The following is a 13908-nucleotide window of genomic DNA, read 5'->3' as shown; positions in this document are numbered from 1 at the left end:
GACTGCAGGTAATTTTTTATTTATGTACTTATTTAACCTTTATTTTATCAGGGAGTCAAACTGAGACCAAGGTCTCTTTCGAAGACGAGCCTTAAATTACAGAAATTACAGAAAAGGCACCAGAACATTACATTTAAGAACATTTTGAAGATTGTTCCACAAATAAGGTGCAAGAAATCTAAAAGCTGATTTACCTAACTCATTAGAGACTAAAGGAATTTCCAGAGTTAGCCATCCCTGAGACCGGGTGTAATAAGGAGTATCAGTAGCAATTTAGAGTCAGGGGAAGGATAAAAGGTCCTAAACATTTTGGGATTACTTTCTTTATCTTATGAATAAAAAACAGTAGGTTTATAGAGTAGATGATGTTGAATATGGTATTATACAGTATATGTATTATTTCTAAGGCACAAGCAGGGTTGGTATTCGTCTTCATTGCTGGCCATGTGATCGATAGGGAAAATATTTGACATCAAATTTCTGCATACTCATTTTATCATGGATCCTTGTGGTTTGGATGAAAGCTTAATTATACTTTTTTTAACCTTTATTTAACTATGAAAATAATTACAGAATATTGAGTGCTGGATCAAAGTTAAAAAAGAAGAGTAGAACTCCAAAGTCCAAAATGTTATTCCCTATTAGCTTTGCTCATTTCAGTCATGATTTTTGGAGTGTAGACAGATTTCTAATGGACCTTATTGGCAACCAAAACCGTTGGTCACACTTTAATAAGGAAAACACTCATCCAAAAGCAAGCCAAAAACACTGCAATCATTTCCCCAGCCTTTTTTCACCATCAAACCTTCAGATACACTTCTTAAATATACAGTACCAGTCAAACATTTGGACACACCTACTCATTCCAGGGTTTTTCTTTATTTTTACTATTTTCTACATTGTACAATAATAGTGAAGACATCAAAGCTATGAAATAACACATATGGAATCATGTAGGAAGTCAAAAACTGTTAAACAAATCTAAATATATTTTATATTTGAGATTCTTAAAAGTAGCCACCCTTTGCTTTGATGACAGCTTTGCACCCTCTTGGCATTCTGTCAACCAGCTTCATGAGGTAGTCATCTGGAATGCATTTCAATTAACAGGTGTGTCTTGTTGAAAGGTAATTTGTGGAACTTCTTTCCTTCTTAATATGTTTGAGCCAATCAGTTGTGTTGTGACAGGGTACAGCAGGGGTGGTATACAGAAGATGGCCCTATTTGGTAAAAGACCAAGTCCATATTATGGCAAGAACAGCTGAAATAAGCAAAGAGAAATGACAGTCCACATTACTTTAAGACATGAAGGTCAGTAAATCCAGAAAATGGCAAGAACATTTAAAGTTTCTTCAAGTGCAGTTGCAAAAACCATCAAGCGCTATGATGAAACTGGCCATCACGAGGTCTGCCACAGGAAAGGAAGACCCATAGTTACCTCTGCTGCAGAAGATATGCTCATTAGAGTTAACTGCACCTCAGATTGCAGCCCAAATAAATGCTTCAGCGTTCAAGTAACAGACACATCTCAACATCAACTATTCAGAGGAGACTGCGTAAATATAATTTTATTTTTTGATTTATTTAACCTATATTTAACTAGGCAAGTGAATCAGTCCTTAATGGTCGAATTGCTGCAAATAAACCACTACAAAAGGACACCAATAAGAAGAAGAGACTTGCTTGGGCCAAGAAACATGAGCAATGGACAGTAGCCAGGTGGAAATATGTAATTTGGTCTGATGAGTTCAAATTTGAGATTTTTGGTTCTAACTGCCGTGTCTTGGTGAGACGCAGAGTAGGTGAACGGATGATCTCCACATGTGTTGTTCCCACCATAACGCATGGAGGAGGTGTGATGGTGTGGGGGTGCTTTGCTGGTGACACTGTCTGTGATTTATTTAGAATTCAAGGCACGCTTAACCAGCATGGTTACCACAGCATTCTGCAGCGATATGCCCTCCAATCTGGTTTGCACTTAGTGGGACTATCATTTGTTTTTCAACAGGACAATGAGCCAAAACCCACATCCATGCTGTGTAAGGGCTATTTGACCAATGAGAGTGATGGAGTGTTGCATCAGATGACCTAGCCTCCACAATCACCCGACCTCAACCCATTTGAGATGGTTTGGGATGAGTTAGACCGCAGAGTGAAGGAAAAGCAGCCAACAGGTGCTCAGCATATGTGGGAACTCCTTCATGACTGTTGGAAAAGCATTCCTCATGAAGTTAGTTGAGAGAATGCCAAGAGTGTGCAAAGCTGTCATCAAGGCAAAGGGTGGCTACTTTGAAGAATTTCAAATCTAAAATATATTTTGATTTGTTTCACACTTTTTTGGTTACTACATGATTACATGTGTTATTTAATAGTTTTGATGTCTTCACTATTATTCTACAATGTAGAAAATAGTAAAAATAAAGAAAAACCCTTGAATGAGTAGGTGTGTCCAAACTTTTGACTGGTACTGTATATATACTTAAACACTGTATGTTTTATCCCATTGTGGAAGTAATGTTTTATTTACAGTATTTCCAAAAGACTTATTCTTTAGATGCTTTTGCATAACCTCTATAACCTGCAATAACAAATATTTTTCCTGTCAGTATTATATTTATATCTCACATAATGCCTATTTGATAGATTCTTGCATGAGAAATGTTTTATTTGAATCATACATTTGATAGTTATGGCCCTGTACTGTGCAATAAATAGTTTCCCATAGGAGATTCTCTCTATGTGGATGTTTGATGGCAACACTCTAACTCGGTCTTATATATTGCATTCATAAAAGACAAGATCAGTTTTATATCTCTTCTTCTGATGGCTTTTCATTGAGTGTCTATCTGTCTTGCTGCTGGGGGTTGAAGACAGGCCTGATGAGATGGATGGCTCACAATGGCCTGGCACTCTTTTTCTGGGGCTTTATAGCGCTTCAAGAAAATATAATATTACCTTCTTTTAGTCTGTGTCTTTTAGCCAAGGGAGCCGGGCTAAAGACACTGCTCACACAGCCCAACCACTTACAAGGCCTGTAAATGGTATCAGAGCAGGGGGATTGCTAAATGGCAAATCTGTTGTAGCTGCTCCAAGGATGATGATACGATAAAATATTATTTACAGCACAAGCACAATAGCACATTCAACAGTGTCAACAAACATTTTATATGTGGCCACAAAGCTGCTTTGCCAGGGGCTGGGAGGGTCATCGATCCCCTTTCTACTGATGACCTTTCTTTAATCCTGCATGGGCTCTATAGAAAGACCTTTATGAACAGCCAGGACATGTCTGTGTTAGTTAGTGTGAAGAGATCATCTATTTTTAAAACAGTGGGACAGACACATTATTGGTATTATTAAGAATGGAAAGAAGTAGATGGTGCTCAACCAACGTGAGTCGTGGTGCAACCTAACATTTTTTAAACATCATTGGAAAGGAAAAGGCGCAACACTCGCTCACCGCAGAATGCTCTCTGACCGCTGTTTCCTTTCCAATGGTATTATTAAGAACCCGTCAGATCAGGCAAGACACAAAACAACACAATCATGTCAGTTTTCGTGCCTTCATGCCTTAGCGTCCCTTGAAAGAACATCATTTTCTCACCAAATTAAGGGAAAGTAATCTTGGAACATGATGATGGCATATTTTCCCTACATTGACTACTGTGCAGGTGGTGTCCATTAGCCAAACTCTGCCTATACATCCAAATGTTGGCACAGCCAATTAGAGAGAAACTCTGCTCCGCTCCTTTCTGTTGGGACTTCACTTCATTCTGGCTAAAACTGGGTACAACACAAGATTAGAAAAAGGGAAACAGCATTAAGAATGGAAAGGGCAGTAGCACAATCCCCATTTATTTAATGTCCATTTTAATGTGCAGCTGCTGCCTGGATGCCTGGATGGGACTACGAAGGCAAAATGTCCACTGTGATTAGTCGTGGGAGTGGAATCTCTAATGATCGGCCTCTTAATTAAAATCCTGAAATAATTAGGTGTGCATCGCTTCATGTCTGAATAGCCATGTATTCATCACTGGAGTCAATGGTGGCTCTGTGATGAGGTGTTACTTTACAACAGCCTAAACTGTGATAGCTAAATCCTGTAATTCCTTTCATAGGACTGTTCTGATTAGTTTGATCAGTCATGGAAATGGCTGCACGTAGGCTACTCATCCTTAATCTGTAAAAGGCAGACAACTCACAGAGTATTACAAAATACCTTTGTCATTATCTCTAGTGCAATAACTTCAAATTGTGCATTTCTGAACTATATACTGTATATATCCTTGATGAAAACACATTCTTGCGTCTCTGGCTCTAACAACATGAAAGGAACACATTTTCAGCTGAGATGGAATAAGAAGAGCAGGGTGTTTTGTGTTAATGTGTTAGGTGCCAGTCATTCACCCATGTGCATGCCCCAAAGCTCAGAGCTGGCATGTCCATCTGCTGGCATGATTACACATGACCCATGCTTTCTCTTTGGGGTTACTACAATTAACCCCGACAAACCCCAACACCAAACACCAAGCCAGGACTAAAATGTAACTAACAACTCTCCAAAGCCTACACTGTAGCTTCGTCAGAAGAAAAGTTTGAAGTAAAAGAAGAAATAACAGGGTATTGTTTGGACACAACTGTGATATGAGGCTGGTATTATTCATACTACCAAGATCAAAGCGAATGCAGAGCCAAACATATGCCGCTCCGCACATAGCTGGAGATGTAGACCTGCATTCACTGAATAATACCAATCCTGCTGTAATATTGATTGTTAGCCTGAGGTGGTCGCTCAGCGGATAGAGATAATAAGCTGCTCAGCAAAGAGGACTGGAGGGAACAAGGTTAATGTACTGTATGTAGAAATGTTCATGCACTCATAACGATGTCGCTTCTATTGATTGGTGCTCCCTGCCATCCCTTCTGATTCTTTACTAATTTGTTATAATTTTGTCATCGTACGGTAACATGTGTTTCAGGGATAAATGCATCTCTTGGTCATTGAAGATGCGACTCATGCATTTTCTATACAGTAGTTGTTAGCCAGGAACTGACTGGAGGGAATATCCATCTCTATAAAATCTGGATTTTAGATGGAAAACCGAGCTTGCAGTAAGCTTGGGAATAACCAAGGGTGGACCGACAACACGGCGTGGCTGGCTGTGTGTCTGCTCTGTGGCTCATGTTGTGTTAGGCATTCAGAACACCCTTACAGCTCTCTGTCACAGTGGAGACATCGACACCAAGGCTTGGTCAAGGAGCTCAATATAATCAGTGCTGCCTACCAGTGTCTGCCTGCCTGGCCATTTGATACATATACCAGGGCATCAGCCCAGGCCACAACACTGTTTTACTCACCCACACATTGAGACGTCAATCTCACCTCGTCTCCCACACCTTCACCCCCCTCCCTTCCTTCCTTCCTTCCTTCCTTTCTCCTTCTATCACTTCTGTGACTGGTTGTGGTTGTTGAAACAGCTCTCATGCCTGACTGAGCATCACTTTCCCCCAGCAGTACTGCAGACCGGCATCCACCCATGTCATTTAGAATGGAGATCATTGACAACTCTTTCCACCCCCAGTTTGCTTTCAGAGCCAGTGACAGATTGACAGCATGTTGTCACTGTATCAGAATCAACAAAACAATTCATATAAGGATGTATAACCAGAACATAGCGTGTCTTCAGACATCTTGTTCTTTGTTTGGCCTATTGCCACATCATCCATATGGATCAAAAGAGATAAGTGATTTACCATGCTTTGGAGTTGGCAATTTTGTCCACATTTGAAAATAATGATGTGCAATTTGAGCTTGACGCTCAGGGAGATGTCAGAACTGTTTTGCCTTTGTTCATTGTCATAGATAGTTACATTTTTGTACAACATTCATGTATTTTCTGAAGTCTTTATTCTGGGCTTTTTTTAGTTAAACTGCATAACTTCTCAAAAGTGAAGAAGATAACTGTAAATGTCCCAGTTGCTTATCTGATGGGCTGAGCATGAATTCTACGTGAAACCCAGTTTGAATAATAAATAGATTATGGGGACAGGTGGACTTAAATCTGTAATTACCATATTATTAAGCAATGGACTCTCATATGGGGATCAGATTAACAGTACAGGGAAGCCAATTCAATCCCTGGCTCCAAGAATGTTTGAGACGTCACCGGAAAGGTAATGAGACCAAGCAGAGAGAAGCCTGCTGTCATCCTCATGGTTCTGTAATCTAGGAGGAGGAAGGTAGGGGTTTACATCCTTGGCCCCTGTTCTATTCATATTCACTGCCTTTAATTAGCCACTGCTCTTCATTTGGGCTTAATCCTCCCCCTTGGCTATGCCAGATCATTGATATATTCACTGCACCTTGTAGGGAGATCACCTAAATTCAATTTAGTTGTATGCATGTGGATAGAGTAATCTCAGCCTTTCAAATAATTACCCCCCCCCCCCCCCAAAAAAAAAACATTATTGGATATGTTAGAGAAATGTTATTGGATTTCTCCAATATGGTCCACATCTGTGAACTGGGATTGATTTCTCCAATATGGTCCACATCTGTGAACTGGGATTGATTTCTCCAATATGGTCCACATCTGTGAACTGAGATTGATTTCTCCAATATGGTCCACATCTGTGAACTGAGATTGATTTCTCCAATATGGTCCACATCTGTAAACTGAGATTGATTTCTCCAATATGGTCCACATCTGTAAACTGAGATTGATTTCTTCAATATGGTCCACATCTGTGAACTGAGATTGATTTCTCCAACTGCCAATATAGATTCGAAAGCTAAGTGATTGCAGGTCAGTAAACGTTTTATGTCATCGTCATTTGATTTTGCCATATTCCTTTGTTGCAGTGTTCAGCTCCTTCATGGTCTCTCTCAGTTGGTGTTTAATGAAAATCCAGCCAGGGAGACTACATAAGTCCTGTACTGGGATTTCACCAAATATGGCCTAACTCGTTATCAAATGTGTACAGATAACATTAACATTTAGCCAGCTTGCCTAGAGAATACCGTACAGTGTAGTTAATGGGCAATCTTTTATATCTGGCATAGCTATTGCCACTTACTGAACACTCACATACTATAGGGACCTTGTTAAATTGGGCATCACCAACTTTACCTTTAACTGATGAAAAACCCTTGTGTCTCATTTATCCTGGTAAGTGTATGTGGCAGGCTGATCAATTCCCAGTCCACCTTGAAAATGGGAGCTATTTGTATTCAGGCCACACCTCCCTACGCATAATTCCATGTACAATACTGTACAAAAGAGATAAAAACATATTTATGTATGCATTTCTCTGTTGTCACATATTGTATCCAATGTCCATCCGTACCTGTCGCATGCTAAGTTAGCCATTTTAAAGCAGATACTAATGTATAATACATAACAGGAGATACATAACCATGATTAAGTTATATGTGATTTGCCATTCTCAGCTCAGCATATAGGCTACTGGACTCCCATGTGTGTTCCTAGCTGCACGCCACCTTGACCTTTCCAAAGGTTAATTTGATGTTTTATTCAGGTTAGTAGAAGATATGCAAATGGATATGCAAAAGTCAGTGCTGTGGCCAAACTCCCCATGGGCTATCTTTATATCATGCTATGCTATCCTCGGTTTATTGTCTCTATGTTGTTAATTAAGTACATATTTTCATAGGTATGTTGTGATGGTACTGAGTAATAAAAGAGGCCATCTGCCTACCAGAGGAGGCTCATAATAATGTCTGGAACAGAGCAAATGGAATGGCATCAAACACATAGAAACCATGTGTGTGATACCATTCCACTTATTCCACTCCAGCCATTACCACGAGCCTGTCCTCCCCAATTAAGGTGCCACCAACCTCCTGTGCTGCCCACACACACGCACGCACACAGGTACACACACACACACACACACACACACACACACACACACACACACACACACACACACACACACACACACACACACACACACACACACACACACACACACACACACACACTTCATAAAGGTGTTTTATTCATGTTGTAAGTACTGTAGGAAGCCTTTGATCACCATTCTTCAAAGTGGCTTAATGCACATGTGGAAAAGTGAACCCAGGGTACTCTGTCCTTGGACAGAACAGAACACACAATACTGCACAAAACCAAGTTAGTCCATGTATTGCAGGCAAATACATCATCATTTAAAGACAACAGAAAAAGTTTCTGTGAGTGACTCTCCCCCCCATCCAGACCTGCGTGTTACGTAGTGTATAGCGATGGCTGCGATGTCCATTTGGCATGCACACTCCGCTTTCACGCGTGATCTCTGACCCCATCTTGTAAATCAGAAAGGTTATCTCTCTTTTGTCAACTGGTGAATCAATAAGTATGCAAGCACACAGCTAGCTAAGATCATGTTAATGAAATGTCCTCCAGGTCCAGGTGTTTTACCTCTCTTTCCATATGTTGGATCCAGTGTGCTGTGCTGTACTACACACTAGGCCCTCAGAGAGACAGGCAGGAGGAAGCAGGCAGCAGGCAGCCAGGCTGCAGGAAGCAGGGTGCACATCATGTGGAACTAAAGGGATTAGACATGCTAACTGCCACTTCATAGTCTTTTCTGGTCCATGGACAAATGTAACAAATGTGATAATAATGTCAGGAAAGATGTCAAAAGTGGAAAGTAGTTTTCCCATGTGGATGAAAGACAGAAAGAATACAATGGGCACGTTCAATATTTTATTATGATGTGAGCATTGTGAGGACTATTCATTTGACCCATTCTCCTTATCTTAATGAATAAGAAATGTCTGGACAAATGTATCTTAAGGGGTAAAATAGAGGAAATGACATGATGTCGTATAAAGGCTTGTTTGAAGCAGCAGAGTCTGAGCTAACAGTGATACCCAGTCTGTCTCATCAGAACCCCACACCTCATCACAGGAGCTGCCTGGGTGTGAGGATCTGGAAAGCTAGGGTGTGAGGGGGGTCGTCGGTGGGAATGTGTTAGGCGTGTTATTTAAGGGGATAATTATGATTAATAATTCATATTATTATTAATGTTTTGAGCATCACAGGGTATGAACATCACACCCCTCCTGTTCTCCAACCCTCATTAATCCTTTGTTAAAATAATATGAGTCTTACTGTACAGTATGTGCTCATGCTCAAGCACTGTGATATTCTATTTTCAATATTGAAATTCACGGTCACCCACCAAAGCACATGAATTTAAAAGTGTATTTGCTCTGGGTGGTTCTACAAAGAAGACCTTTAGCTCTTCCCTGCTATCATTTTCAAATTTGTCATCCGTGTCATTCACATTAATGTGACAATATTGATTTAGCCAGGGCTGGTGCAGGGCCTGTGTTTGTTGAGGGAAGGGCTAAGTCCAAATCATATCCACCCGCTTCCAGCCCCAGCCTACGGTTAGCCTGGCCTGGAGATGAGATGGAGGGTCTCCAGTTCCTCCCCAGGCACGGTGTGATGAATGTTTGGGGCTGGTCTGGAGGATACTTCTGCCTGTTCTGACGGTAAATGACCACAGATGCATTGTGTTGTTTCTCAACATATATTTTTTCTTCTCTCTCTCTCTTTCTCTCTCTCTCACTAACTAACTAACAGGAGGCTGGAAGAAGTGGTGTTTGAGTGTGGCTGTGATATCCGCTGGATTCAGCTGTGGCAGCAGCGAGGGGAGGCTGGCCTGAACACCCAGCAACTCTTCTGCAACAACGGAGCCTCCAAGATCCCTCTGCAGGCTATGAATATCTCACTCTGTGGTACGAACCACTGGCACCACGTTCCCTGCTCCACACTCCTCAATCATCCCATGGTAGAATAATAGGGAGCACTTTACTTGGAGTGACTGTCATAGAGCCTAGACTATTCACATCGAATTCATAAGAATGACCTAAACGCCTGTCATAACTCATCTCATGACAGCCGGCCAAAGAGAGTCATGACAACTCACTGTTCTGAAACTCTGCTTGTTCCTTCCTTTCCCAAATAGAATTCACAATAGCTCAAAGTATCTCAGTGAGAATTTCAAGTGTGCTGTGTCTAGGTTGTATTCTCTCTCTCTCTCTCTCTCTCTCTCTCTCTCTCTCTCTCTCTCTCTCTCTCTCTCTCTCTCTCTCTCTCTCTCTCTCTCTCTCTCTCTCTCTCTCTCTCTCTCTCTCAGACCTGCCGGACATCAGTGTGACGCACTTTAACCTCACGGTTGTTGAGGGGGACAGAGTCACCGTCACCTGTAATGGATCTGGATCCCCCCTACCTGAGGTGGACTGGACCGTCAATGACCTCCACTCCATCAATACTCACCAGGTGGGCTAGGGGACAAACCAGGGCACACACAATGCACTCTGTTATTCTACTGATCACTAGGTTGTACACTATATATCAGTGGATTCGGCTATTTCAGCCACACCCATTGCTGACAGGTGTAGAAAATCGAGCACACAGCAATGCAGTCTCCATTGGCAGTAGAATGGCCTTACTTACTTACTGGCCTTCACTGAGGAGCTCAGTGACTTTCAACGTGGCACCGTCATAGGAGGCCACCTTTCCAACAAGTCAGTTCGTCAAATTTCCGCCCTGCTAGAGCTGCTGTCAACTGTAAGCGCTGGTATTGTGAAGTGGAAACGTCTAAGAGTGACAACGGCAACACTCACTCCCGAGTTCCAAACTGCCTCTGTAAGCACAATAACTTTTCGGTGTGAGCTTTATGAAATGGGTTTTCATGGCCGAGCAGATGCACAAAAGCCTAAGATCACCTGCAATGCCAAGCGTTGGCTGGAGTGGTGTAAAGTTTGCCGCCAATGGACTCTGGAGCAGTGGAAACGCGTTCTCTGGAGTGATGAATCACACTTCACCATCTGGCAGTCCGATGGACAAATCTGGGTTTGGCGGATACCAGGACAACGTTACCTGTCCCAATGCATAGTGCCAACTGTAAAGTTTGGTGGAGGAATAATGGTCTGGAGCTGTTTTTCATGGTTCGTGCTCCCAGTGAATGGAAATCTTAATGCTACAGCATACAATGACATTCTAGACGATTATGTGCTTCCAACTTTGTGGCAACAGTTTTGGGAAGGCCCTTTTCTGTTTCAGCATGACAATACCCAAAGCGAGGTCCATACATGACAGTGCACAACGCGAGGTCCATACAGAAATGGTTTGTCGAAATTGGTGTGGAAGAACTTGACTGGCCTGCACAAAGCCCTGGCCTCAACCTCATCGAACACCTTTGGGATGAATTGGAATGCAGACTGCAAGCCAGGTTTAATTTCCCAACATCAGTGCACGACCTCACTAATGCTCTTGTGGCTGAATGGAAGCAAGTCCCAGCAGCAATGTTCCAACATCTAGTGGAATGGATTTGTGTATATCTAGCTGCATGAAACTACTTGGCTTGTGACCTTGGAGTTTGTGTTAACTACAGTACAACTTCAGGGTCAGTGCCATTTAGATTCCAGTTAGTTATGGAATTCAGTTGTTGTGCAATAGAGAACGTCCATGTCTAATTGTGTTTTTCTGATTTCACAGCTTTCTGAAACCCTGAAAATGCATAACATGCAGAATATTACATCTAAAATCCTTAATGGAGATTGTTTGCCGCTATGCTATGAGGTTGTCAAGCACCTTTATCTTTATCCTACTGTATCACTCACTCCTCTCTCTTTCTCTCCTGCTCTGTTCCAGTCCAATGTGTACTGGCCCAATGTCCACTCCATCAATCTGACCCTGGTCAACGTGAGTCGTGATGACAACTTCTACATGCTGACCTGTATAGCAGAGAACAAAGTGGGGATGGCCAACACCTCCATTCAGCTTACTGTCCATTGTACGTAGTGATAACCAATTCCACTTCAAAGTTTGTATTTATCAAATTGCACATCGCAAACACTGTGTTTGCTGTTTGATGGAGCCAATATTCAGCTCATTCTCCAATGCATGTACAGTTTGCAAATATTCAGATCATAGTCAGCCCATGAATGCTGCAGATGTTGTCAAGCACCTTGTTCCACCACTATGTAGCTTTTATATGCAGACAACGTTTAATAACATTTTATTCCTCAAATTGTGCTATGCATTCTTTATGTGCATCTAAGATACATGTACAGTGGATCAATCTACACACAATACCTCATAATGACAAAGCAAAACCAGGTTTTTAGAATTTTTTTGCAAATGTATTAAAATGAAATACAGATATCACATTTAGGTACATAAGTATTCAGAACTTTTTACTCAGTATATTGTTGAAGCACCTTTGGCAGCGATTACAGCCTCGAGTCTTCTTCGGTATAACACTACAAACTTGGCACACCTGTATTTGGGGAGTTTCTCCCATTCTTCTCTGCAGATCCTCTGAAGCTCTGTCAGGTTGGATGGGGAGCGTCTCTGCACAGCGATTTTCAGGTCTCTCCAGAGATGTTCGATCAGGTTCAAGTCTGGGCTCTGGCTTGGCCACTCAAGGACATTGAGAGGCTTGTACCGAAGTCACTCCTGCATTGTCTTGGCTGTGTGCTTAAGGTCATTGTCCTGTTGGAAGGTGAACCTTTGCCCCAGTCTTTGGTCCAGAGTGCTCTGGAGCAGGTTTTCATAAAGGATCTCTCTGTACTTTGCTCCGTTCATCTTCCCCTCAATCCTGACTAGTTTCCCAGTCTCTGTCGCTGAAAAACATCCCCACAGCATGATGCTGCCACCACCATGCTTCACCATAGGGATGGTGCCAGGTTTCCTCCAGACGTGACGCTTAGCATTCAGGCCAAGAGTTCAATTTTGGTTTCATCAGACCAGAGAATCTTGTTTCTCATGGCCTGAGGGTCCTTTAGGTGATTTTTGGCAAACTCCAAGTGGGCTGTCATGTGCCTTTTACTGAGGAGTCGCTTCCGTCTGGCCAGTCTACCATAAAGGCCTGATTGGTGGAGCGTTGCAGAGATGGTTGTTTTTCTGGAAGGTTCTCCCATCTCCACAGAGGAACTCTGGAGCTCTGTCTGTGTGACCATCGGGTTCTTGGTCACCTCCCTGACCAAGGCCCTTCTCCCCCGATTACTCAGTTTGGTCGGGCAGCCAGCTCTAGGAAGAGTATTGGTGGTTCCAAACTTGTTCCATTTAAGATTGATGTAGGCCACTGTGTTCTTGGGAACCTTCAATGCTGCAGACATTTTTTGGTACACTTCTCCAGATATTTGCCTCGACACAATCCTGTCTCGGAGCTCTAGGGACAATTTCTTCGACCTCATGACTTGGTTTTTGCTCTGACATACGCTGTCAACTGTGGGACCTTATATAGACAGGTGTGTGCCTTTCCAAATCATGTCCAATCAATTGAATTTACCACAGGTGGACTTCAATCAAGTTGTAGAAACATCTCAAGGATGATCAACAGAAACAGCATGCACCTGAGCTCAATTTCGAGTCTCATAGCAAAGGGTCTGAATACTTATGTAAATAATGTATTTCTGTTTTTATTTTTAATACATTTGCAAACATTTCTAAAAAAGAGTTTTTCCTTTGTCACATTCTCCTGTAAAGTAGATTAGTGGTATTTTACAGTATATGTGTAAAATGATTAAAAAGCTAGAATTCTTAATTGAAACAATAAAAAAGCAGTCACCTCGCTTGTGTTTTGTTAGAAAGCTGAGGGATGGGCCTGGAGAAGTGTAACCACTCTCAAATGCATTGACAGAGCTATGGTTGCAAGGACTGACCATCTATGATATCAACATTATAGATTTAACCATGTTTTGAGGCTATTCAGTGTTTTTTTTACATGCGCATTGTTTACAAACATTGTTATAAAAAAACATGTATTTTGGGTTCTGATGGGGTATGACAGTCAAACTAAGCTTATGAGGCATTTATAAGTTATATTCTTCTAGAATCAATGGGTATATATCCTTATAAGTCCAAAAAT

The 13908-nt window shown here is 41.8% G+C and overlaps 1 protein-coding gene across 6 annotated transcripts in view; it reads left to right on the top strand.

The window, feature by feature from the left end:
* The window catches only part of LOC139539760 (NT-3 growth factor receptor-like), a 296941-nt gene that overhangs the window by 146881 nt on the left and 136152 nt on the right, over positions 1-13908 (top strand). For all 6 annotated transcript variants that reach the window (XR_011668011.1, XR_011668012.1, XM_071343032.1 and 3 more), the window contains exons 5-7: positions 9612-9766; positions 10168-10310; positions 11688-11829. Coding sequence is in view for 4 of the 6 variants with exons in the window: in XM_071343032.1 (XP_071199133.1) it covers positions 9612-9766; positions 10168-10310; positions 11688-11829 (440 nt within the window). In the remaining 2 variants the exon portion in view is untranslated. The remainder of the gene's footprint in view (positions 1-9611; positions 9767-10167; positions 10311-11687; positions 11830-13908) is intronic.

This window comes from Salvelinus alpinus, chromosome 15 (genome assembly GCF_045679555.1).
Source record: "Salvelinus alpinus chromosome 15, SLU_Salpinus.1, whole genome shotgun sequence".
NCBI lineage: Eukaryota > Metazoa > Chordata > Actinopteri > Salmoniformes > Salmonidae > Salvelinus > Salvelinus alpinus.
Note: the sequence above shows the minus strand (reverse complement) of the source record. Positions and strands in the feature narration are given on the sequence as shown.